The 26,487-nt window shown below is 38.7% G+C and overlaps 2 protein-coding genes across 2 annotated transcripts; one reads left to right on the top strand and one right to left on the bottom strand.

Moving 5' to 3' along the window:
• Positions 1-644: 644 nt before the first annotated feature.
• Positions 645-15,497, bottom strand: LOC114472100 (ras-related protein Rab-5A). The gene is made up of 6 exons (XM_028461201.1): positions 15,242-15,497; positions 4,523-4,743; positions 4,290-4,441; positions 3,201-3,323; positions 2,949-3,042; positions 645-2,842 (listed from the first exon to the last, which is right to left on the bottom strand). Exons 2-6 carry the CDS (start codon positions 4,686-4,688, stop codon positions 2,724-2,726), a joined length of 654 nt encoding a protein of 217 aa, XP_028317002.1. The 5' UTR covers positions 4,689-4,743; positions 15,242-15,497; the 3' UTR covers positions 645-2,723.
• A 1,751-nt stretch (positions 15,498-17,248) lies between these two features.
• Positions 17,249-23,364, top strand: otud6b (OTU deubiquitinase 6B). The gene is made up of 8 exons (XM_028461243.1): positions 17,249-17,485; positions 18,608-18,756; positions 20,724-20,822; positions 20,893-21,093; positions 21,207-21,327; positions 22,544-22,605; positions 22,697-22,803; positions 22,931-23,364. The coding sequence occupies exons 1-8, from the start codon at positions 17,416-17,418 to the stop codon at positions 23,010-23,012; spliced, it is 891 nt and encodes a 296-aa protein (XP_028317044.1). The 5' UTR covers positions 17,249-17,415; the 3' UTR covers positions 23,013-23,364.
• Positions 23,365-26,487: the final 3,123 nt, after the last annotated feature.

Below are 26,487 nucleotides of genomic sequence, written 5' to 3'. Positions count from 1 at the left end.
TACACTTATTGCTAGACAGGATTTTTAACAAGGCTTTATTGCTCCATATGTGGAGAAACTGATTAAAATGCCTTTTTTTGCAAAGATAATCTACCATGACTTCAGAGAGTTTTGTCATTTTTCTAATGAACATTGAGAATGTATTAAGTAATAATTCAGAAGTACATATATGTTTACATTACTGTTTACAGTCAAAACATTTTGATTATTTGTAGGCAAAACCTTTTGATTATTTACAATTTTAAAAATCTTTATGCATTGTTTGTGTAGGAGAGTCTGAAGATGTGCTGTAGCAAGTTTTTTTTTTTCTTTCACCATGTCACATCTGGGGCTAGGTACATACTACATACGATTGTTGGAAAATTTCAAGATGTTGAATTTTGAATCACTTTTAGTACTATTGGCCTGGTAATTACAGCCGAGGTAATCTGGGATGAGACTGTTCCTTTGTGTAAAATGTAGTGATTGAGCATGGTGAGTAGGATTTCCTCAGAAGAAGAAAAAGAAGATGCAGCAGAACAATTGAGTCCATCTCCTAATGATCAAATTTATTTCAGTATTTATTTGGTCATTACATAACAGTACCACAGTACTGTAAAATGCTTGCATTTAATATACCTTCACAGAGAAAAAAAAAAGACAAATTTTAAATCCCTATTACACATTTTTTTATTTTCCATTCATCATTGTGTCACCAAATAAGCTGTTTATTGTTCTTACAAATGTGTGTTACAAAGAAGCAGGGTAATGACATTCTGCTCTGGTGGCAAGACATGTTCACCTGTGGTCGATCAGAGACAGAAGGACTGGAAAATTCTGATACCAAAGTAAGAGGTGAAATGGAAGAGATCATGTTAATAAAACAGAAACACAATAATTTCATTTTTTTTTTTCTTTTAAGAAAAGGTGCCGGACTTACAACCTGATAAATGTATTTTCATTTAGCTGTTAATATCGACACAGACGTTCATAAAGACCACCGGTGATTATAACTTTACTATTTATGTGGAAAAACAAACAAACAAACAAAAAAAACCCAACAGGAATCATACAATCCAGATTCCTTCACTGTACAGTATTTTGGTGAGTGATTATCTCAATGACTCCCTAGCAAGCATTAGTCCTGTCACCTTTCAATTGAAAAAAGCTAGACTACACTGCAACACCATATTTACAGTATATTATTCATATATTTATAAATTTATATCTATTTATAACACGCATGGTTGAAATTATGACAAGATATCATGAGCATTATTAGTGCAAGGCATGAGAAAATCAAACCTGTTAAAAAAAAAAAAAAAACGGTTATTGACCAGAATTTCTCTAATGTGTACGTACGTGTGTGTGTGTACGTGTACAATGCAAAGTGTAAAAGTGAAACAGGAAAGAGTGTGTGCTCAACATGTGTGAATGAGATGTAACAGGCTGTGTGTACGTTGTGTATACGTGTGTTCTTGTGCAAATCTATTTCATCTTCTAAACATACACACACGCCAACTGTCCACGTGAGAGAGAAAAAAAAAAAACTACAAGGCGGATCCCAGGCCCCACACTGACACACAATGGTGTCTAAAGCACTAATCAAGAGATGTCTCTTTTCTTAAGATTTCAGTATAATTATACATCGACAACCACTGCCATCATCTTTGTTTTTATGACCTCGATCAACCCTCGCAGCAGACCAGCGACATTGACACGCACGCACACGCACACACAGGTGATCACATAAAACAGTCAATGAAAAGCAAAAATACACCAGACTGACCACAACTGGAAGGACAAAAAATAAACTGTGTGAATAGACTGAGCGAATAGTGACACTATTGTGTAACTCAGAACTTTTTGTGCCTCAACATAGAAAAAGTGTGAGGTGGGGTTTTTTTTTTTTTGTTGCTGTGCTGCATTGGTACTTGCAGTAACTTGACTCACAGCGTAAATACTGAGAATAATTGCACAATGCCACTAGACAGCTACAAGCAGGAAATGGCTCAGACTGGAGCCTATAGGTCACCTATAAGAACGTACATACGTGCCAGTTAAGGGTTAAATGGGCACATACGGATTGAAGAGTAAAATATGGAATTGATAAGCCTTCAACAGATCCTAAGTCTATTTTTTTTTGTCACCCCATCTCTCATGTTTTTTCTTTTTTTGTCATGATAATGCAAACAAATGGTAAAACAGATTTTGTTTGACTATTTGTGGCTTTGAAAATATACAACTATCTATATTATTAATTCTTAGGTCAAAAGTAAAAATTAAAAAAATGGACAAAAATAGAAGATCGGTGTAAGAATTCAGTAACAAAGTCCTAAAATAATATCCAAAAAGGGGATGTTGATCTCATTTTCTGAAGACACTTTAATTCACACATCTGAAAATAGATGGAAGGCAGAGTGCATTATTCATTCTAACATCTGTAACCCTTTATCTATCAATATAAATGGACAGATGCATGGCAGAATATAAGACAGACTGGTTAGAGCAGCAGAACCAGAACAAAAAACATAATAGACCCAGAATAACCAATCAGATCGGCTCTTGTCAATTAAAGATACAGACAAAAAAGCAAGGATGTTGAAGCCATGGAGAATCTTATTGTGTGTCATTAGTTGGGTGACATGTTTCCTCAATAACTGTAGTGGCCTTAGGGGCCACTGGCCACATGAGTTTCTGCTGTACTCTACAGGTCAATTTGGGGGGGGGATTAGTTCTTTGTGTTAGTTACTGCAGCAGGGAGCCTTCACTGGCTGGGCAGTTTCTGTCAGATCCACTCCTCGGTTTCTTCCACTGTTGGTGCTGCTTGCAGCCTGAGGCTCATTTTTTGGCAATCTCTTTGCTACATAGAGGAAAAAAACAACAAGCACACACAAAATGAATCAGTTACACCTAAAGCTGGTTACTATGACACTAATGAAAATGAATATAAATCCAGAATAACATACCGATAGCCATAAATATCTCATTCACGTTCATAGATGTTTTGGCTGATGTCTCCATGAAGATTAAGCTGTTGTCATCTGCGTATGACTGTGCATCCTACAAAACACAGCACACATCGATATTACAGCACGCTGATGGAATGTATTATCACTCTGTTTGCCATGTGTCCTCTGAGTAGAATCCTAATAAACCAAACCAAAGCAGAATCACTGCTGAGCCCCAAAGAAGGTACAAAAAGCGTGACGTGCACTGACCTGGAACTCCACAGCTCTCTTGTTGGCGAGGTCAGCTTTGTTGCCTGAAAAAGCAATAACTATATTGGGGCTCGCTTGTCTTTGGAGCTCCTTCACCCAATTCTTTGCCCGTGTAAACGACTCCTGCAAAAAAGAACAGTGTCATCATTCCAGTAAGTTCATTTTTGCAGGTGATAAAATTTCCTGAAAAACCATGTCTGCATAAACAAAACCTTAACATATAAAGAACAGTGTCCAATCTAAATTATAACACGTGTGTTAAGGCCTACCGTCTGCATCTTGTTAGTATCACCAATACAACTCAAAGTGGGGTACACATAAAGATAATCAGGTTGTTTTTGTCCTGATTTCCCTCCTTCCCAGGCCAAGGACTACCAATGCCAGATAATTTCATGTTTTATAAGATTATCTTGTGGTCTGAAGCTGGGTTAGGAGTGAATTGGTCTTGATAATCGGCTCTGAGATGAGTCAATGCCGACAATCGCAAATATATTTACGCCCAAAACTCCTTGTGTCTGTGGGGAAAGCCCACGACTCCTGACCCTATGATTTGTGACGTGGAATGGAATGTAGCCAACCAAGAAGCGAGCTAACAGAGAAACAAGTAATGCTGCGTTCAAGGCAACTCCGAACCCTGCATTTCTGACTTGAACATTCCAATCTGCGAGTTCAACGGCAGCATTTTGAAATATCTCAAACATGACTGGCCACTATAATATTCGATTTTTCCCCCAGACTTTACTGAGTAGGAGTTCTTACTTCAGGTGGCGTTCCAAGTCACTTTTTCCAAGTAGGAGGTCGGAAAATCTTGAGTTACATTAGCTCACGTTGCCAGATCTCGTTTGATTACGCAAGACTCTGGGCTTGAAGGAAGATCGGTGGTTTGACAGACTCATTATGAGTGTGGTGTTGAAATTATCGGAGCGCACACACGAATACAATCAAAACTGTTCAATGCTTGATCTTTTATCTTCATGTGTGGGGTCTGTAACCTATAAAATATCTCTTCAGATTTAGAAAATCCTTATGTGTGTTCCCAGCTTTAAGGCAACTAGGATTAGGGACCAATTTATTGTTTGATGAACTTGCCTCGTTTGTGATGTCATAGACCACAATGGCGGCTTGTGCTCCTCTGTAATACATGGGAGCCAAACTGTGGTAGCGCTCCTGACCCGCAGTGTCCCAGATTTCAAACTTCACTGTTGTGTCATCCAGACACACCGTCTGGGTGAGGAAGGCCGCTGGAAGGAAAACATATCCACGTTACACCCTCCGTACACACACGAGTAGGAAACATCCTGCTTTGATGATGTAACACTCACCTCCTATTGTGCTTTCCTGGAATTCATGGAATTGGCCCTTGACAAAGCGGAGAACCAAGCTCGACTTCCCGACAGCTGACTCTCCCAGCAGCACAAGTTTAAATTGGCAGATCTTGTTCCCAGAATTCGGTCCATTGGGTCTCGTTGCTCCACCTCGATTGGCCATCTTAACTGATTCCCTGCTTTTATGTTAGCCAAACCTCCCAACTGGAAATATAAACCTAGAAAAAGGCAAGAGAACAAACTTACAACACAAAATGTATCAGTATGTGAAAACATTACCTATTACCTAATAAAGCAAATGAGAGAAATCCTTTCTTGATGCTGAATTATATATATCAGAATCAGAATCAGAATCAACTTTATTGGCCAAGGGTGTATGAATACACACGAGGAATTTCTTTTGGTGACCTGTGCTCTCTCAGGTAGTGTAACAATTAAATAATAACAATCAACTAGAATAAAGAAAAATAAATAAAATAAAGAAAAATAAGTAAAAAAAGAAGTATAAACATAATTATAAGAGTAGTTAGACTAATATGTGCAAACTAAATAAAATAACAAGATAATAATAATAGTAATAATAATAATAATAATAATGAAATAAAATAAAAATACAATAATAATAATAATAAGATAATAGTGCAGTAGTGCATTGATGAGTAGTGCAGGTGAACATTTAAATGAAAAAATTATGTCCATGAACATTTCGCAGTGACAGGTTGTTCCAGGGTTGTTATGTTTAGTTCCAGGTTATTTCACAGTAACAGAAACAGGTCTGACACTCTATGACTGTTTAATGTTGATCAGAGTGACAGCCTGGGGGAAGAAACTGTTTTTATGGCGGGTAGTTTTGGCGTACAGTGATCTGTAGCATCTGCCGGAGGGGAGGAGTTTAAACAGATTGTGTGCAGGGTGTGAGGGGTCTGCAGTGATGCTACCTGTCCATTTCCTGACCCTGGACAGGTATAAGTCTTGGATGGAGGGCAGATCAACACCAATGATCTTTTCTGCAGTCCTGATTATCCTTTGTAGTCTGTGTCTGTCTAGTTTGGTTGTAGATCCAAACCAGACAGTGATGGAGTTGCACAGGACAGACTGAATGATGGAGGTGTAGAACATGATCAGCAGCTCCTGAGGCAGGTCGAACTTCCTCAGCTGTCGCAGGAAGTACATCCTCTGCTGTGCCTTTTTCCTGGTTGTGTCTATGTGGGAGGTCCACTTCAGGTCCTGTGAGATTGTGGATCCCAGGAACCTGAAGGAGTCCACGGTAGCCACTTTGCTATTCAGAATGGTAAGGGGGGTGAGTGGGGGGGGATTTCTCCTGAAGTCCACTGTCATCTCCACAGTCTTGAGCGGGTTCAGTTCCAGATGGTTCTGACTGCACCAGAGAGCCAGCTGTTCCACCTCCCGTCTGAAGGCAGACTCGTCCCCATCCCTGATGAGACCGATGACGGTGGTGTCATCTGCAAACTTCAGGAGTTTCACAGAGGGGTCCCCTGAGGTGCAGTCATTGGTGTAGAGGGAGAATAGAAGTGGGGAGAGAACACACCCCTGAGGGGCGCCAGTGCTGAGTGACCGGGTGCTGGATGTGATGCCTCCCAGCCTTACTTGCTGCTTCCTGTCAGTCAGGAAGTTGGTGATCCACTGACAGGTGGAGGCCGGCACTGTGAGCTGGGTGAGTTTCTGGTGAAGGATGTCCGGGATGATGGTGTTGAACGCAGAGCTGAAATCCACAAACAGGATCCTAGCGTAGGTCCCTGGGGAGTCGAGGTGATGCAGGATGTAGTTCAGTCCCATGTTGACTGCATCCTCGACAGACCTGTTTGCCCGATAGGCAAACTGCAGGGGGTCCAGCAGGGGCCTTGTGATGTCCTTCAGGTGGCTCAATACCAGCCTCTCAAAGGACTTCATGACTACGGACGTCAGGGCAATGGGTCGATAGTCATTAAGTCCTGTGATGGCAGGTTTCTTTGGGACTGGGATGATGCTGGAGCTTCACACAGCTCCAGTGATGTATTGAAGATCCGTGTGAAGTCTTTTGTTACCTGCAGGGTGGGGGGAGGGTTTCCTGTAGTTGGTAACCTCACGCAGGCCTTTCCACACTTCTGAAGGGACTTTGTTTGAGAAGCTTTGATTTAGCTTCTCAGTGTAGCACCTGTTGGCTACTCTGATCTCCTTGGTTAGTGTGTACTTAGTCTGCTTAAACAGGACCCAGTTCCCACTCGAGTAGGCTTCCTCCTTAGCCTGACGCAGCATCCTGAGTTGAGGTGTGAACCAGGGTTGTTTATTGTTGTATGTGCAGAAAGTCTTGGTCTGCACACACATGTCCTCACAGAAGCTGATGTAAGATGTCACAGTGTCAGTCAGTTCATCTAGGTTGTCTGATGCAGCTTCAAAAACACTCCAATCAGTGCAGTCAAAGCAGTCCTGTAACTCCTGCTTTGACTCCTCTGTCCACCTCTTAACAGTCCTTACCACAGGTTTAGCAGATTTAAACTTATGCCTGTAGGTCGGGATGAGGTGAATCGGACAGTGATCAGAGAGCCCCAAAGCTGCACGGGGAACAGAGTGATATGAATCCCTTATTGCAGTGTAACAGTGGTCCAGTGTGTTAGCAACCCTGGTGGGACACTTTATATGTTGTCTGTATTTAGCGAGTTCGTGGGTTAGATTTGCTCTGTTAAAATCCCCGAGAATGATAAGCAAAGAGTCTGGATGTTTTTTCTCCACGTCTGCTATCTGGTCGGCCAGGTGCTGTAACGAATACTTTGGCAAGAAAGCCATAGTAAATACATGACAGCCTTACGACATAGTCGATCTACATACTATTCCTCACTAATTGAAGAAAATAAAAATAATCCGAGGTACCTTTTCAGCACTGTAGCCAGGCTAACACAAAGTCAGAGCTCTATTGAGCCCATGATTCCTCTAGCCCTCAGCTGTGAGGACTTTATGACATTTTTTAACGATAAAATTCACAAGATTAGAGATAAAATTAGCCACTCCCTGCCTTCACCTGGGCCTGCTGTACCATTAAATGTAAATAGGCCTAACCTAAACTGTTTCACACATATAGGACTTCAGGAACTTAACTCTATTATTTCATCCTCCAAACCATCGACCTGCCTTTCAGATCCGATCCCAACTAAGCTGTTTAAAGAAGTTGTTCCCCTAGTCTGCCCATCTTTGTTGGAGACAATAAATATATCCCTATCAATAGGCTACGTGCCACAGTCCTTTAAAGTAGCTGTAATCAAACCCCTTCTCAAAAAACCTACTCTTGATTCCAGCACTTTAGCAAACTACAGGCCTATATCTAATCTTCCTTTTATTTCAAAGATTCTTGAGAAAGTTGTGGCAGCTCAGCTCTGTGAATTTCTTCAAAACAACAGCCTGTTCGAGGACTTCCAGTCAGGCTTTAGAGCTCAACACAGCACAGAGACTGCTTTAGTTAAAGTAACTAATGATCTACTCTGGGCTTCAGATGAAGGACGACTCTCAGTGCTGGTTTTATTAGATCTTAGTGCAGCTTTTGACACTATAGATCACTATATTCTACTAGAGAGATTAGAGAAATTACTTGGAATCACAGGGACTGCCCTAAACTGGTTTAAGTCCTACCTATCTGATAGGTACCAGTTTGTACACGTGAATAATAAGTCTTCTGTGTACACTAAAGTAAGCTACGGGGTTCCTCAGGGCTCTGTGCTAGGTCCAATCCTCTTCTGTATCTATATGATCCCCCTTGGTAATGTTATGAGAAAATACTCTGTTAACTTCCACTGCTATGCTGATGATACCCAACTGTATGTATCAATGAAGTCAGGTGAGACAAATCAGCTATCTAAACTTGAGGCCTGTCTAAAGGACATTAGGGCCTGGATGGACCAAAATTTTCTTCTTCTCAACTCAGACAAGACTGAGGTCATTGTACTGGGCCCGCGACACCTTAGAGAAACCTATGCTAGCCTAACTGCCCTAGATGGCATTACTCTGGCACAAAGCACAACTGTTAGAAACCTTGGGGTTCTATTTGATCAGGACTTATCCTTCAACTCTCACATAAAACAAACTTCAAGAACTGCCTTCTTTCATCTCCGTAACATTGCTAAAATCAGATCTATCCTGTCTCAGGGCGACGCCGAAAAACTAGTCCATGCTTTTGTTACCTCTAGACTGGATTATTGTAATTCTCTTTTAGCAGGCTGCCCGAGCAAGTCGCTTAAGACACTTCAGCTGGTTCAAAATGCTGCAGCACGTGTACTGACTAAAACTAGGAGAAGAGATCACATTACTCCTGTATTAGCCTCTCTGCATTGGCTTCCCATAAAATATAGAATAGAATTCAAGATTCTTCTTCTCACTTATAAAGCCCTAAATGGACAGGCACCAGTCTATCTCAAGGAGCTTGTAGTGCCATACAATCCCCCCAGAACACTACGCTCTCAAAATGCTGGACTACTCGTTGTTCCATTCATCTCTAAAAGTAGTATAGGAGGAAGAGCTTTCAGTTATCAGGCCCCACTTCTCTGGAACCATCTACCAACCACGGTTCGGGGGGCAGACACCCTCTCTACCTTTAAGGTTAGGCTCAAAACATTCCTCTTTGATAAAGCTTTTAGTTAGGAACCAGCTCATAGCTCATAATTAAGATGCAATAGGCATAGACTGCCGGGGGGGGGGGTCTGGCATGCTCGGTTGGAGAGAGGTTGGAGAGGGCGTTAAGAGAGAGGTCATTTAGGTTAGAGAGGGACCGGAGAGGGTCCCATTCCTCTTTCAAACACTCCCTCTATGTCTGCTTACTCCCTTGTGTGTTTGCTCCTGTACTCCTTCTGGCTTTTGTCTTGCAGGTCCGTGGGATCCTCAGTGTGGAGTTACAGAGACTCAGCGGCTCTGTCTCCACCCTTTCCTCTGCACACACCCAACACAGCATAACGTGGATGGCTGTTCATCATAGGAATGGGATCCACACAAGGTTCCTGCTGCTTAACAGAAGGTTTTCCTTGCCGCCATGATGAATTCATGTTGGGTGTGGGATACATATGTATGTGTATATACGTATATATGCATATGTGTGTATCCATAAAATGAAGAGTCCGTCCTTAAGACTGCTCTACTGTAAAGTGCCTTGAGATACCATTGGTTATGATTTGGCGCTATACAAATAAAGATTGATTGATTGATTGATTGATTGTAACGCCTCTGTTACACAAGCCTGAGGTGGGATGTAAACACCGACCATAACAAACGAGGAGAACTCCCGCGGAGAATAAAACGGTTTACAGTTTATGAAAAAACTCTCCAGATTAGGGCTACATGTCTGCTTCAACACTGTGACATCTGTACACCAACCTTGGTTAATGTAAAAGCATATTCCGCCGCCTCTCGTCTTCCCAGAGAGCTCTTTTACACGGTCCGCTCTGAGGAGCTGAAAGTCCGGTAGATGTAAAGAGCTGTCCAGGATGAGTTCACTGAGCCAGGTTTCAGTAAAAGACAGGGCGGCGGATCTGCAAAAGTCCGAGTTTCTAGTGTTTAGGAGCAGCAGTTCATCCATTTTATTTGCCAGAGAGCGGACATTCGCCAGGTGAATGGATGTAAGCGCAGTGCGTAATCCCCGCTGCCTCAGTTTGACGAGCGCGCCTGCTCGTTTACCCCGTCTGCGTCTGCGGCGTCTCCTGCAAATTCCATAGAGAGCTGCTGCTCCTCCGGTGAGAATCTCCGCATGACTTTCTGGTTCAATGAGAACCGGTGAAAAAAGATCAGCAGAGGACTGTCCAACGTTTATTAGTTCTTCTCTGGTGAAAGAGACCAGAGAAGGGGAGCAAGAAACTACAAAAAGAAGAAAACCGCAACAACTACGAGAGAGCGCAGTACCGAGGCAACCATCTGCGGCGCCATCTTGGTGATGGTGATATATATATAATATAATACATTACAATACATAAATATAAACACACACACACAGGTGCTGGTCAAAAAAATTGAATATCATGAAAAAGTTGATTTATTTCAGTATTCCCATTCAAAAAGTGAAACTTGTCTATTATATTCATTCATTACACACAGACTGATATATTTCAAATGTTTATTTCTTTTAATTTTGGTGATTATAACTGACAACTAATGAAAATCCCAAATTCAGTACCTCAGAAAATTAGAATATTACTTAAGACGATACAAAAAAAAAGATTTCTAAAAATGTTGGCCAACTGAAAAGTATGAGCATGTACAGCACTCAATACTTAGTTGGGGCTCCTTTTGCCTGAATCACTGCAGCAATGCGGCGTGGCATGGAGTCTATCAGCCTGTGGTACTGCTCAGGTGTTATGAGAGCCCAGTTTGCTCTGATAGTGGCCTTCAGCTCATCTGCATTGTTGGGTCTGGCATCTCGCATCTTCCTCTTCACAATACCCTATACAGTAGACTTTCTATGGGGTTAAGGTCAGGCGAGTTTGCTGGCCAATCAAGTAAAGGGATACCATGATCCTTAAACCAGGTACTGGGAGCTTTGGCACTGTGTGCAGGTGCCAAGTCTTGTTGGAAAATGAAATCCGCATCTCCATAAAGTTGGTCAGCAGCAGGAAGCATGAAGAGCTCTAAAATTTTCTGGTAGATGGCTGCGTTGACCTTGGACCTAAGGAAACACAGTGGACCAACACCAGCACATGACATGGCACGCCAAACCATCACTGACTGTAGAAACTTTACACTTGACCTCAAGTAACGTGGATTCTGTGCCTCTTGTCTCTTCCTCCAGACTCTGGTGCCTTGATTTCCAAAGGACATGCTAAAGGTACTTTTATCAGAGAACATAACTTTGAAGCACTCAGCAGCAGTCCAGTCCTTTTTGTGTTTAGCCCAGTCTCTTGTTCAAGAGTGGCTTGACAAGGAATGCGACGGATTAAACCCATGTCTTACGTCTGTCAGTGGTAGTTCTTGAAGCACTGACTCCAGCTGCAGTCCACTCTTTGTGAATCTCCCCCACATTTTTGAATGGGTTTTGCTTTACAATCCTCTCCAGGGTGCAGTTTTCCCTATTGTTTGTACACTTTGTTCTCCTACATCTTTTCCTTCCCTTAGCTTCTCTATTAATGTGCTTGGACACAGAGCTCTGTGAACAGCCAGCCTGTTTAGCGATGACCTTTTGTGTGTTGCCCTCCTTGTGCAAGGTGTCAATGGTCGTCTTTTGGACAACTGTCAGGTCAGCAGCCATTCCTCATGATTGTGTAGCCTACAGAACTAGACTGAGAAACCATTTAAAAATCTTTGCAGGTTCACCAGGTGTCTTCAATATTGAACCTCTCCACAATATTCTACTTTTCTGAGATACTCAAATTGGGGTTTTCATTAGTTGTCAGTTACAATCATCAACATTTGAAATATGTCAGTCTGTGTGAAATGAATGTATACATTAAACAAGTTTCACTTTTTGAACGGAATTACTGAAATAAATCAACTTTTTCATGATATTCTAATTTCATGACCAGCAACTGTATATAATTAGTCATAAACCAGTAAAAAAGTTGGAAGCAAAAGTCTTTATGTTGAATTGATTCAATGAGCCAGAACCAAAAGTCACTAAATTGAGAAACATCAGGGAACTCCATATCTTCACAATGACAATATATTTTGCTTACTGTGTTGAAGGGGTTAAATGACAATGATGGGCCAACATATGCAACATTAGGTTGGAAAAGTGGTGGAAAGGGTTTATACTGTATTAAAAAAAAAAAATCACAATAGTCGCCTTATACTTTAATATCGGGACATATCGTATCGTATTGTGACCTATGTATTGGGATACAAATCGTATTGCCAGATGCCAGGCTATACACAGCCCCAGTACATAGTGTTTTAGGGTTAGGGTTAGGTTATAACCCAATACTGCAACAATTTTTGGGGTTAGGTTTACGGTAAGGTTTAGTCTTAAGTCACGTGACCTAAACTGGCCAATTACTTACCTATCACGTGACCTAAACTGGCCAAATAGCGGCTCTGCGTACGGATAGAATGCCGGTATATTGATACGGCAACCGTACGAATAGCCACTGCCTAAAATCAATGTGCTGTGGCTCTGCAACAGTTGAAAAACACTGATCTTGATGATGAAAACAAGTAGACATGGTCATAACTGATTACTTGGAAAGACGTCTCTTTCTTAACAAGTGCAAATTGAGACTGCAAAATTAATTTTTCATTTTTCGTATACGATCACTTCTGTGCATCACAGCTTCACAACAATCCACCCACAACTCACAGATTTCCATTAGCTGTGCCGTTACTTTCATTTTCCACATCATTGTTAATGAAATTTGAAGCGCTAGCAAATAAATAATAAATCAAGGTTTAAAAAAAAAAATCATCTTTACATCTTTTCAATAATATCATTATCATACACTACTACAGTCACATTTGCATGTTTATTCTGCCCAACATAACCTCATTTCTGAACCCTGCAGCGTAGTCATGGACCACATGAGTGAAACTCAGTGGAAGATAAATTCTACAGTGTTAGGGGCTGTATTCATGCATTCCATGCATTTCTTACTAACCCATTTAGGAATCAGCTGCAGACCAATTACAATAAAAAAACAAATGGCTGTTGTCATGAGTACCACCAGCCTCAGTCTCAACACTGATGGTGGAATCCTTTGATTGACAACAAACAAAACCATTATAGCCCAGGTCAGAATTACATATGCTGTATAAAGCTAAATATGTGATTAACATTTAGCACATTTAGCTACGGTTAATTTGTTTTAAATGAATGAGGCTAATAATAATCCCAACTCTATTCTATAGGAGTTTCAAAAAATGGGATCAGACACAGCTGTAGCTTCAAATAAACAACACTCATCTCCAGTGGTGGCGTGACATTTTGTCAGACGTTGGTTTCACGCTGACTCAGAGCAGGTTACGCAGTGAGTTTTGGCAGTTTGAATCCCTCTATGTCACTGTCTTTTTGTCCATGGTTTTTTTTTTTTTTAAAAAAACCCTAGCTTCCATAGCCTGAATACAAATGGTTTATTACTGATAGTCAGAGGGGTGTCTGTTAGTAACCGTACCTTAGCATGACTGATGTGAAAGAATAAGGGTTTCTGTAAATCTCTAGGAGTGTGATGAAAGGTGCTAAAAGCATGATCAACATTCTACTAGCAATTAATAACAGGCTACAAATGGGGTGAAATACTGTAATAAAACATCTTAATAAAAACATTAAACAATCAAACCTCATTGGTTTGTTGATTCAGTCTAAATGTTTCATATCGGGATGCAATGAATATTCAGTAACCAAATATTGCAAAAAAAAAAAAAAAAAGCAATTATGTTTTCTTTCTTTATTTATTAGTATTTATTTTGTTTCCTCAGACAAGTTAAAAACTAATATTTTCTTTAAAAAAAAAAAAAGATAAATATTTCTTAAAAAAAAGGGAATTCAAAAAATTAAAGGATTTTATAGGACCCTAGGTTAACATTATTAGCCTATCTACTGCGGCTTGGACAATGATTCATTTGTTGTGGGTTTATCCATTTTAATGCATTTTAGTTTGTTTTGGAATGCATGTTTTGTGTAGTTTGAAGGGCTAATATAAATGAAAAACTGGAATACAGTATTTTAAAAAAAAATGTCAGAATATTCAATAAACAATTGCTTTCTTTAAAAAAAAAAAATGCCTAAAAATGTATTCTAGGCTATTTATGCACTATTTAAAAAAATTGTGAAAAACTTAACTGCATTTGATATTCAGCCAAGCGTTTATATTCTATTCGGCTTCGACCACAAATTTTCATTTCGGTGCATCCCAAAACTCACAATTCCAAGTTAAATCAGTTTAATAAAAGATAAATGACAATGATAATTTTAAATATGAATTTATACAAATTTTAATCGTTTTGAACAAACCAAAAAAATCTGCCAAGGCCTACATGTGTGTCCCAAAAGAATTTATAGCTATGTTTTGAAAAAATAAATAAATCACTTTTTATTTTTCCGATTACAAATGTGAATGCTATGATGAATCTTGCAGGGATCAGTACATCCAATAATGTTAAGAACCACTGCCATAGAAGTTCCTGTAAGATTATTAGCAATGCAGCTGGTAATAATCCCAGAGGCATGAGTGGATTACACATTTACTTTCTCACACTATAAATGGAAAAAAGTTTCAAAACACGAGTTTCTGGATACACAAAGATTTACTAAGACTCTTAATGCGGATTGTCAACAAACACTGGTTATGACTGACTGCTCCATGCCAGGATGCCACTTTAAGGATGTAAACACACACTCTGACGTCAACTAAAGCTGTTTTCACGTTGTTGTTTTCCTTTTGCCATCATAATCTGTGTTTGTTTAGTGAATATGACTAAGTTCTAAAGGTAGTTATGACGTTGTGTCCATGTTAAATGCCAATGTTGTTACCACAGACTAACTCACGAACACTGACATTACCAGTTAGCATGATTAGCTTTCGGCTAGCTACCATTACAGAACCGTTGACCTAATGTAACTGCATATAATGTCTATAATAACCGTATGGCCCAGTATAACATGGCATGGGCCTGGATATCACTAGCATTCGCACATCAACGACATTAGCTGATGTCGGCTAGCAAGAGCTATCAGTATCACGGATGACAACCCGAGCCGACGTTCCCGTCTGCCCCTCGCCCGCTGGGAACCACCGCCGGTGGGACGGAGCTCAGAGACGGTACCTGAGAGCCGGGGCGATGCTTCCTACAGCACAAACCGGCGAGGCGAGGCGGTGCTGGAGAACCTCGAAGATAATGTCTACAGCCCCGTCACGTCTCCTCCTTCCTTTCTTCTCGCAACTTCCACTTGAACCAAAACACAAAACAGGCTCTTCCGCTGCCCCGTGCCACGTCACGCAGCGCGTCTGCGCTCCGAAGTGAGGCTGACAACAAGACGAGAAGCTCCGATCAATTCCGAACATCTCCGACGATATCTGACCATCTCCGAGCGCTCCCGAACACATGTATGTGCCCTGTGACTATCAACGACGAGGGATGCTTTTATTAAACATGGAGCGTTGGTTGGCCGATATACAAAGTTCACGATATACGATATTAGGCTCACGATACGACACAATATTTTAAAAAGGGAGAGCAAACAGCAAAAATGTATTTGATTTTAATTGTGGATAATGTTTACATACTATGCAGGGCCGGTGTAGTGAAAAATAATCCTATGCGTGAAAGCCTCCTACAGGCGCATTTGTGCACTAATAGCGTTGTAAATATTTACGTACAATATTTTTCTACCTTAAAATTTATGATAAACACAAATTCTAACTCTAAAAATTCAAGGAAATATTCTTACTAAATAGTAAATGTTAAAAAAAAAAAATAGATAGCTTTAAATAGCACTTTTATGACAAAGTAGTTCCAAATTGCTTTACAATATCAGCTCATTCACACAGGATTATCACTGAATATGTAAATACATTTACAATATTATAAAACAAGTTGTATTTACGAACTTGATTTAGGAATATCACTGAATTAGTCATTAATGTTTACAATAATATTAGAAGAAACCCACTTTGGTCACAATCATTGCTCACTGCGGACATCTGCTGGTCAATATTTACGGGGTCTTTTAAGGATATTTATTCGTCCCACTTTTGTCGTTTCTGTCAGTCCTTCGTGCAGTCACTGTTAGATAGCTCTTATCTGCACCAAAAGAAAATGAAACGTCATTATTTAGAGATTAGCGTCCTTTATATCAGTGGTTCTCAAACTTTTTGGGGGCTTAACTGTTGCCCCTTTTCTCTTATTTCTCAATCCAAGTCCCACATTTGTCCATCTTTAATATTTTACTCAAAGTACTATGAAAAATCTACTGTTGAGTTTAATGATGAATGAATGCGTGATAACACACATTTGAAAGAACCTTATTTTGTAAATAAATGGAATGAAACAGTATTTAATACGGTGGCCGGTAGGTGCCAAACGCTCAGCCACTGATGAAATGACAAACATTTAGTGAAACGCGCAGCATATTCAGAAACGCTGCACATTCAAAAACGTTTGGCACCTACCGGCCACCGTAGTTTAGTGCCTCCTGAATAAATGCATTTCTATTGTTTTTTGTTTTTATCAAGATCTAATCAAGATACGTTCCATTACCCTGCACTACTCATCAATGCACTACTGCACTATTATCTTATTATTATTATTGTATTTTTATTTTATTTCATTATTATTATTATTATTACTATTATTATTATCTTGTTATTTTTTATTTAGTTTGCACATATTAGTCTAACTACTCTTATATTTATGTTTATACTTTTTTTTTTTAATTTATTTTTCTTTATTCTAGTTGATTGTTATTATTTAATGTTACACTACCTGAGAGAGCACAGGTCACCAAAAGAAATTCCTCGTGTGTATTCATACACCCCTGGCCAATAAAGTTGATTCTGATTCTGATTATCATGATTATAATGTTGAACTAAAAATAAACACTATAAAACCCCATATTTGTAATTATTTCATTTGTTAATTTTCCACACTTTTTCTCGTACCCCCCCTTTCAAAAAACACTGCTTTATATTAGTGGTCCAGGTCTCGTGAAATCAAATTTGGAGGCCCCTAAAATATAATATTTGACCCACCTGATGTAGAAACATGATCAGTTCTCTTGTAGTACTTCACCTCACCCACATGGGGCGACAGAGACATGTTTTCGGGGTTTGTTGTAAGCGAGGAAGTAAATCATCTTGTTTTCCGGCTGAGGCCCTTCGCTTTCAGCACGTTTTATCTGATCATTATCATTCTGTGTCGGTTGTGAATGATTTTGCAGCTGTTGCACACATGTAGCGCAGACCGCAGACCTCAGCTTGTGGAGCTTCATCCAGTCAGTGATGGAGGAGGTGGAGACACAGGAGGAGGTGCTGGTGAAGCAGCACCGCAGAGAGAAGAAGGACCTGCAGGGTAGGAACAAGCTATGGACAGCTCTATGTCACTGGATGTACTTTCACAACGCTTTAGATAACTATATTTAAATGTTTTTAGGTCGCTGTTGCATTATTTTTTTGCAAAACGGTTCCTTATTTTGTTGTTTAGTAGTTGTTTTGGTAAAGTTGACTAAATCTGCCTAACTCCACTCAAAGTAAAGCTAATTTTGATTCATTTAATTTTCTATATATTTAATATACTTGCAGTTAATCACAGGAATTATGGAATCTGTGATTTAACTTGAACTAGTGAAGTGCCCATAGGAATATGTATATATTTAGCACTGTAATACAGGCTAGCATAAATCTGCAGCCTGCTGAGAGAGAACTACAAATTAACTTTCTAGGGATGTCCCGATACAACCTTTTCACTTCCGATACTGATATTGCAGCCTTGAGTATTGGCCGATACCTATATTGACCTGATACGATATCAGCACCAATCACTCATACTTCTATTACTTATTTTATAGTGTGGAATGTTAGAAAAGTCTTGATCAAGTGATGTTACTCAAACAGAGAACAATAGTCAGCAACAGTAGTTGTGAGGAAAACTGACGCATTTATTATTAACCAATTGGTTACAGACATTTTAACCTTCAACATAACATCTACAGTTTTCTACAATTGAATAAATTTTATATAATATTATATCAGATATTTTAGCTGCGGTCCGATAAAATCCAATGTTCGTTTTTCTGGCTGATATCGGACCGATATCCGATATCAATATTGGATCGGGACACCCCTAGAACTTTCTTCTGTTGATTCTTGTTAAGAGGCCATTACGTCTCAAAATAAATTCACTAATCAATCGATCTTTAATTGTATAGCACTAATTCATAGCACGTTTTAATGCAAGACACTTCACAGGAAGCAGGTAAAATACCTTACTGTTTGGTATCTAATCATGACTTTGATGCTTTAGACTAGGGGTGCTGGACTCCAGTCCTGGAGGACCAGATTCCTGAGACTTCGAGAAGTGTCCCTGCTCCAACACAGCTGGTTGAAACCAATGTGTCGTCATCAAGCTCTGCAGAAGCTTGATAACGAGCCATTGAGTTGATTCAGGTGTTCTCTTTGTGTTTTTTTTTTCCAGCTAAAATCCAGAGTATGAAAAATAATGTCCCAAAGAATGATAAGAAAAGAAGGAAACAGTTGACGGAGGACATCGCTAAGTTGGAGGCTGATCTCAATGAGAAGCACCAGGAGGAACTCAGGGAGCTCAAATCAGAAACTGACACAAAGGTTACTGCTATTACTGTTCTCATCCTTTGAGCTCCTCCCTTCAGGACGCAGGTTACACTGTCCAACCTGTAAGACCCAGAGAAGGAGGGCCACATTTGTCCTCCTGAACACTAAGGGCCTGTTCTACGAGTCTAGATAATTATATCCTGGATTAATCTCTGTTAGCGGGCTTCAACTAACCAAACATTCCCTGTCAGAGAGAAGCTGTCTTACTATGGTCGATAAAAACACACTAATTTAAGCCAAGTGTTTTCAGCCTGCTACGTGCGCGTACGCTCCCAAAAAAGGGGTGGAGACTGCAGCGTCTGACCAATCAATGGAGAACCTGGCAGAGCAGCCGTCTTTGGAGGAATAGCTTATGATCTTCAACAAATATAATGAATATAACAGTAAATCCATGATGGCAGTGCACAACAGGAGGCAGAGCTTTTATACTCGCTCATATCTGATCCACTTCATTACTTCAGCTTAAGTTTAAAATGATGAATAATTAAATTCATAATGCAGACCAAAAACAACACGGTTGTTACAGAAAAGGCAGGAATGAAAGAACCCAGACAGGAAGCTGCTGACACCGTTAATGCATAAAAGCGTGAGATTATTTATGATATCAATCTATTGGATGATAAACGGACAGCGCTCTGATCACTTTCACTTTATTACAGCAGATCAGATCCACACAGTGACGTGTTCACACCTCACCTTTTATTGGACAGCTCGCTTTCTAAGAGAACTGATTGGTCAGGAGGCGGAACTTTAGCACTCGCTCAGATCCTAGCCAGAACAAAACCTGCTCCCGACCAGGTTTGATTTTGTTCAGCATAAGTTACCATGGTGATTTAGCTCCGTGAGATGTTAGCGAGCTTTGTAGTCCAGCACGCACTGATTAAAACCTGGAAGTTAGCGCGATAAGAGGTCATCTCACTTTGTAACATAGGCCCCAAAGGGTTACTATAATCACTCTTTTTTTTTTACCACTATTCAGTATCTGCCTGCTGGTCTGCCACTGTCCTAAAGATAAAATAAAGTATATATACATGTGTAAACAGATTTTTTTTTAATTCATTATAATTTTTATTTTTTACTTACCCGTATTTTTCGGACTATAAGGCGCACCTGATTATAAGGCGCACTATCAATGAATGGGTCTGACCTGGTCTATTTTCATACATGAGGCGCACCGGACTATAAGGCACACCGGTTTGTTATTATTATTAGTATTATTAAGGCTCATTAAGCGAAACAAAATAGTCAGAAAGGTCAAACTTTATTCGACTCATTAACAATAATTCTCAACATTGTTCAGGTTTAACACAAAATACAGAACATTACACTCACTCTTTCAGTTCAGTATGTTGAAGCACAGTACTGGTACATATCACTCCTGACTACGGTAGCCCTAAAGCGCCAAAAATCCATCAAGTGGTGCAGCTTCATAGTTTATCAAAGTTGTACTAAAACATTTTGACATATTTCATACATAAGGCGCACTGTTGATTTTTGAGAAAATGAAAGGATTTTAAGTGCGCCTTATAGTCCGAAAAATACGGTATATATAAGCATTCGGCACCTTATCATTAATTTTCACCTTGTTATTCAGTTTACTATTAGTAGTACTACTGTTTTCATTTATTATTATTATTAGTATTTTTTTCTTAACATGCCTCTCTTTGCCTTTCTAATTTTTTCAAATTTTTCTGATGAAGAGCTTTTCCAAACATTTAGTCATGTTTTCTGTGTGTCTGATATAAAACCAATGCACACACAAAAAAACAAAAACATGCATAAAAAACTCGGGTTAGAAAGAAATGCACTGGTATATTTATTTCCCTAACTGATAAAACCAAATATATGATTGATTGTATTGTTTTGCTATGAGTGAATTAAAAATTCACAACTTTGATGTTGAGCTTGTAATTATAAATCTCATATAATATAACTGTTGTCATTATCTTCAATGCTCTAAGGTTCAAGAGGTGATACATGAAGTGAAGAGCCTGAAAGTGGAAGGTGAAGCAGTGGAGGAGGTTGAACAGCCACGAGTGACCAAAGCCCAGAAAAGACGGGTGAGATTAACCAGAATAATTGTTCACAAAACGCAGCATTGTTTAAGCGTTGTTTCAATGTCGTACAAAGGACAAGAAAGCTGCTCAGGAGAAGGAGCGGGAGAGCAGGATAGCGGAGGCCGAGGTGCAGAACCTGCAGGGCCTGAGGCACCAGGAGAGCCTACAGCTGGCCCAGAAACTCGCCCAGCAACAGCTTCAGATCAAGGAGATCCCATCGGACGGTCACTGCATGTACCGTGCCATCGAAGATCAACTGGCAAAGCGAGCAAAGGTGCAGCATTGTTGCAGCTGTAGTAAATGTCTCTGTGTGAGATGCATCGGCTCCATTCTAAGCTTTGCTTTAATTGCAGAAACTAACCTGAGAGCATTTTTGCTTTACTTTAGCCGGGTTTGATGATGAGCATGAAGGAGCTCCGGTCCTGCACTGCTGAGCACATGAAGAACAACACAGACGACTTCCTGCCCTTTCTGACCAACCCTAACACTGGAGACATGTACACAACAGGTAACAGCATCAACTAGGGCTGTGCAATGCCATCAATCTGATGGCACGATTCACTATTTCCATGTGACGATATCCCGATACTAAACAATACATTATGCATCGCACGATATCAATAATTACAAATTAAGTTTAAAGTACCAATATAAAAAACAAGTGCTATGTTTTCGGGCTGAGCAATATCTTGATATATTTTCTCAAAATGGCGATATACGATATAAATCTTGATCATTTTAATTCAAATGAAGTCTGACCAGAAAGACAATTCAAAGTTAAATTTGCTCATGCAAAATGCCACACAGGCACATTTATTAATAAGTCAATTCGTCATAGATTAGGGGATACGATATATTGCGATATTTCGTCTTGCAGTACGTTATTGATACACTCCCGCCTAATATCTTTAAAGAAAATTTTTTTTTTACACAAGTACTAAGCACAAGGTTAATGTTCTCAGGTTTACAAGAACACATTTATATTAGTATTAGCACTGAAATGTACAGTATGTGCAGTCTGCAGTGCAGGTTTAAGTTAAACTTTACACATGGTGGTAAATATAAGTTATGTGTGAGTGAAACTGTTCTGAGAAGTAAAAAAAAGTGTTTTAAAACAAAATAAACTACAAAAAAAAAATATATATATATGAATATAGGTGATACTGTAATTTTCTATATCACCACTAACTCGATCTATCTTGAATCTTGATATATCGCAAAGCTCTAGTATGTTTATCAAACTAATTTTTGCTTCTACAACTGATTCTGTTACGTTCTTAAATTCTATTTTTTTTTTTAAAGTAACCACTTTACACAATATACATCTATTAAAGTGCTCGGTATGTTTTATTAAAATAAAGTACAAGCAACTTCCAAGCTCAAATACATTGAGGAGTGAGGTAGTTTAACAAGGTCTGATGTGGTTCACTGACCAGACATTAACGTACTATGCATCGGTTTAAATTTAAACGTTTTTTTGTAAAAAAAAAAAAAAAAAAAACATGATTAAAAAATGTACTTGGAAATGTTTTGAATTGATAAGATAATCGCGCAATGAAATATTGCAATATGTCGCCAAGTCAATTTTTTCTTACAACCTTAGAATCAACATGAAGGCTTAGAAAAGCCAACAGGTGTAGATCTAACTATATATGAGTGGAAAACACAACGCTGCTCCTTCATTTTAAACGTATACCGATACCTAAAATGTTCTTTGCTTTCAGATGAATTTGAAAAATACTGCAGTGATGTGGAGCACACGGCAGCTTGGGGTGGACAGTTAGAGGTACTTTTTCCACTCTTCCCGTTTATCTTTGTTTAATTTTGCAGTGCCTCGATATGATTTTAATTTTATTACTTCTTTCCTACGTTTACAGCTGCGAGCTTTGACTCATGTTCTTCGTTTGCCAATTGAAGTGATTCAGGCGGACTCCCCTGCCATAAAAATTGGGGAGGAATATAAAGATGATCCCATCACTCTTGTGTAAGAGCAGTGCTTTACTGTATTTCTTCCTGTTTTAAGTGTAATATTAACAAAGGTTATTCATCTTTAAAATTGTGAAACTTTCTGTGTAATTGTACATGTGCATGGTTTTACCTTTTGTTTGCAGCTACATGCGTCACGCCTACGGACTAGGAGAGCACTATAACACTGTGGAGAGCCTCAAGGATTCAGCCAATGAGGAGAGCTGAAGGATGACCAACACGGAGTCAGGCCTTCTATAGGAAACGGACTTAAATACTGACTTAGTTAAAGGCTGATCTGATCACACACACTGTGGGGCAACATTTAGCAAAATGTGTTGCTGTTTGAATAAAGGTAAGGTGAGATTTCAGCTAGTTATTGTGTAGGGCAGGCAGCCAAATGCAAGAGCGCAATGAAAATCAACATTAACAGAATAATTAACCTTTTTGTGTTGTTGTTGATGGCTGAGTTATAAAGTTCATTTCATTATCAGCTGCAAATTCACTTAAAGTGAAGATGATTAATGTTGAAACTTCAAATGTTAAATTAAAATCACCCAAAATAAACAAATGCATCAAACTGTTTGGTCATTATTTTATTTGTGTATTTCAGACAATGTTTTTTTTTGTTTTTTAAGTCTAAAGGAGAGTTAAGCATTTCTGTTTAATTTCACGTGTGAGTGAAATAGTGTTATGATTCTAATGGATCCAGAATGAACCTTTGTGTCCAGCAGTTTAATAATAGTGCAGTATTTTAGCCTCCAACACTGCCAGTGCACACCCATTCATTTTTAAAGACACTTTTCTACACTACGGTTGAGTAATTATTTCACACATTGAATTTATCAACTCATCTTGGAAAGCCAAAGAAATAAATGTTATATTTCTTTGAGAGAAAGTTCCATTTTTAAACCTAATATTTTGACATAATAAGAAATGGGATAATATATTAATTAAAACCTTTAAATAAATACATATTTATATGTAACCACAAGTGGCCTTTGCCTTTGAGCTACTGTGGTTCCAAGGCGACTGCGGTCAAAAAAACAGCAATAAACTAAACATTCTACAATGTGTTAATAAATGTGTAAGTTCTCAACAGTATCACCGTAAATAAAAACCTGAATTTGCTCTCAGCTCATCCTCAACTAAGGTCACACCTGTAATCTTTCATTCATGCAGATTTGTGATTAAATACATCCCTCTTTAATAATGCCTGCAAGATGGCAGAGCTGGATTTGGGGATAATAAGCTTGCAGGGACATTCCAGCTGTTCTGGCCCATCTGGAGTAAAAAAAAAAAAAAAAAAGCTCATTCACAAACCAAATCACTGTTTGTATTTTTTCTATGATTAAAGCCAAACATGCTGCAACTTTGTTATTAAAAGTGCACAATGAATCTTTTACTAGATGTTTATTCTAATCCGTCTTTGAGTCCCTTGAAAAGCGCTTTTTGAATTTTTAAATTTTAAAATAAAAATGTATATTATTGTTTGTCCTCAATCTACTTATTTGAATCTACCAATTAAAGTTGAACGAAGTACAACACTATCATTATAGCTCTTTAGGGAACTTTGTTACACTGATTATATCCAAATAAATGTATGAGGATGACAATTAAAAAATATTCACCACAACCTTGTTTTTTTTTAACTTTCATTGCAAAAGATTAACCATCTCAATATATGCTGACATAAGCTGATAAACTGGTATAATACAGATTAGAATAATTTGTCAAATCCACACTTTTTTTTTTTACTGAGGTTATCTGAGATTATCCTTAGTTTATCTAGTTTTACATTATATTGGATTTTTTTAAAAAATATTTTCTCCCTTATACATACTGTATAAATCTTAATTACTTTTTAAATTAATATAATTGTTGTTATTATACTATTGTTTTCTTTGTTTTGTTCTTTGTGTCAAAGTAAGATTATGTTTCCTTACCATACGCATTAATAATAAACACTTTTAATTTGAATTATGGGTGTATTTTATGTGTCTTTTACCTACTTGTGTTATGTCACAGTTGGCCAACTGGCCGGATAATGCTTACAATTCTACAAATAGGCAAAGGATAAATAAAATTATGTTTGGCAATTTAGGACCGCTATTAGAAAGCACAGTCACTAGATGGCAGCAAGAGAACACTATAGTAGAATATAATATGTGATTACAGAATATCTCCTGGTCAGTTCTGGTCAAACTGCCCTAACCAGGCCAGATACCATCATACTGTTAACATTTACCAACTTGCTTATATGAGCCCATCCAGACATTACAAATGAACAATTTTAAACTCTTTAAACACAACAATTCTCAATTAAATTTGATACATTCATAATTTCCAACTCCAAATACATTTTCTTTAATAACTTATTTTATTGATTTTATTTTATTTTATTTTTTTAACTTTTATGACAACACTGTATATGCATTAATCATTTAATCAATATTTGAAAGTAATATTATTAAATGTAGATAGTGTGGTAGTTCATTTAAGTTGATCATTAAGATCGTTTCAGATTTTTATTCCAATAACAGATACACTTGACTTCGTCGTCTCATTTCATTCAAAACCGCCACAACAAAAATAATAATAAATAGAAAAATAATATTTAAAAAAAACTGTATGTATCAGTGTAGATAGAACTGTACATAGATATTGCATTGCAGATATCTCTATCGCCCATCACCGCTCATTGGCATCTGTTCAACCTTCCAGACAACAGAAAGATAGAGACACGGAAGGAGGGATAGAGAGAACTTCATTTCTCGCAAATTAATTTCCCATCCACGCCTCTAGAGCTTACAAGCTTCATTGGTGAGCTGCTGTGGCCGCTGCTGTGTGTGTCTGCTGAGTTGGAGACTTATGCATAATGCATCAGGTTTAATTGCAAACCCAGAAACTAATGACTTTGGACTGGTTAACAGCAGGGGAGCCATACATCTCGAGCAAACTGAATGAAAAATCAGCTCAGAGGAGAGGAAAGAAGGCGCCTATCCTCTAATTGATGAATAATTGAAGCGGCGAGCTACAGGGCATAATTGTGACATTTTGTTTCAATCAATTTTCCAAGTGGTGTGGGCGAAAGTGCACTTAAAGAAAAAAAAAAAAAAAGGCGATGACAATGAATGAGACGGAAAGATAGAGACAGCATGAGTGGATGGTGCCGGAACTGGACGTTATGTTGTCATCGGTCAACGCCTTGACATTTTTCAGAAGCAGAAGGTCTGGAAAAGAATGACTTCCATTCATCTTTCTTTTACTTTGTAGGATTGTTGTTAGATTCTGCAAACAAGTTCACTTTTTATCTCGACAAAGGAGTTTAATTTGGAGTATAGTTATTTCCAGGATGACCCTAACTGGAGGCCCAGAGGCAAAACACACAAAACAACTGCAAAAGTGTAGGTGGAGTTTGAGATTCTTGGTGTCGAGATTCATGCTAACCACAATGTGTGTAACATTCACAATAATGCAAAAATTATTAGTAACATAATTGATAATGTTGACTATAAAAATGTGCGTCGAAGCGTCGTTTAATGTTGTAAATTCATGATAAAATTAGGCCAGCGGCGGCTTTCTGCTTCATCTGCGCAGCGTCGCTTCACCATTTACCTTGTGTAGAAGAAATGCGCAACAGAAGAACCAACCTAAAGTCTCAAAAGTTTGGGAGCATTTAAATAAACACTTATTATACAAG

Source organism: Gouania willdenowi, chromosome 11 (genome assembly GCF_900634775.1).
Source record: "Gouania willdenowi chromosome 11, fGouWil2.1, whole genome shotgun sequence".
Lineage (NCBI taxonomy): Eukaryota > Metazoa > Chordata > Actinopteri > Blenniiformes > Gobiesocidae > Gouania > Gouania willdenowi.
Note: the sequence above shows the minus strand (reverse complement) of the source record. Positions and strands in the feature narration are given on the sequence as shown.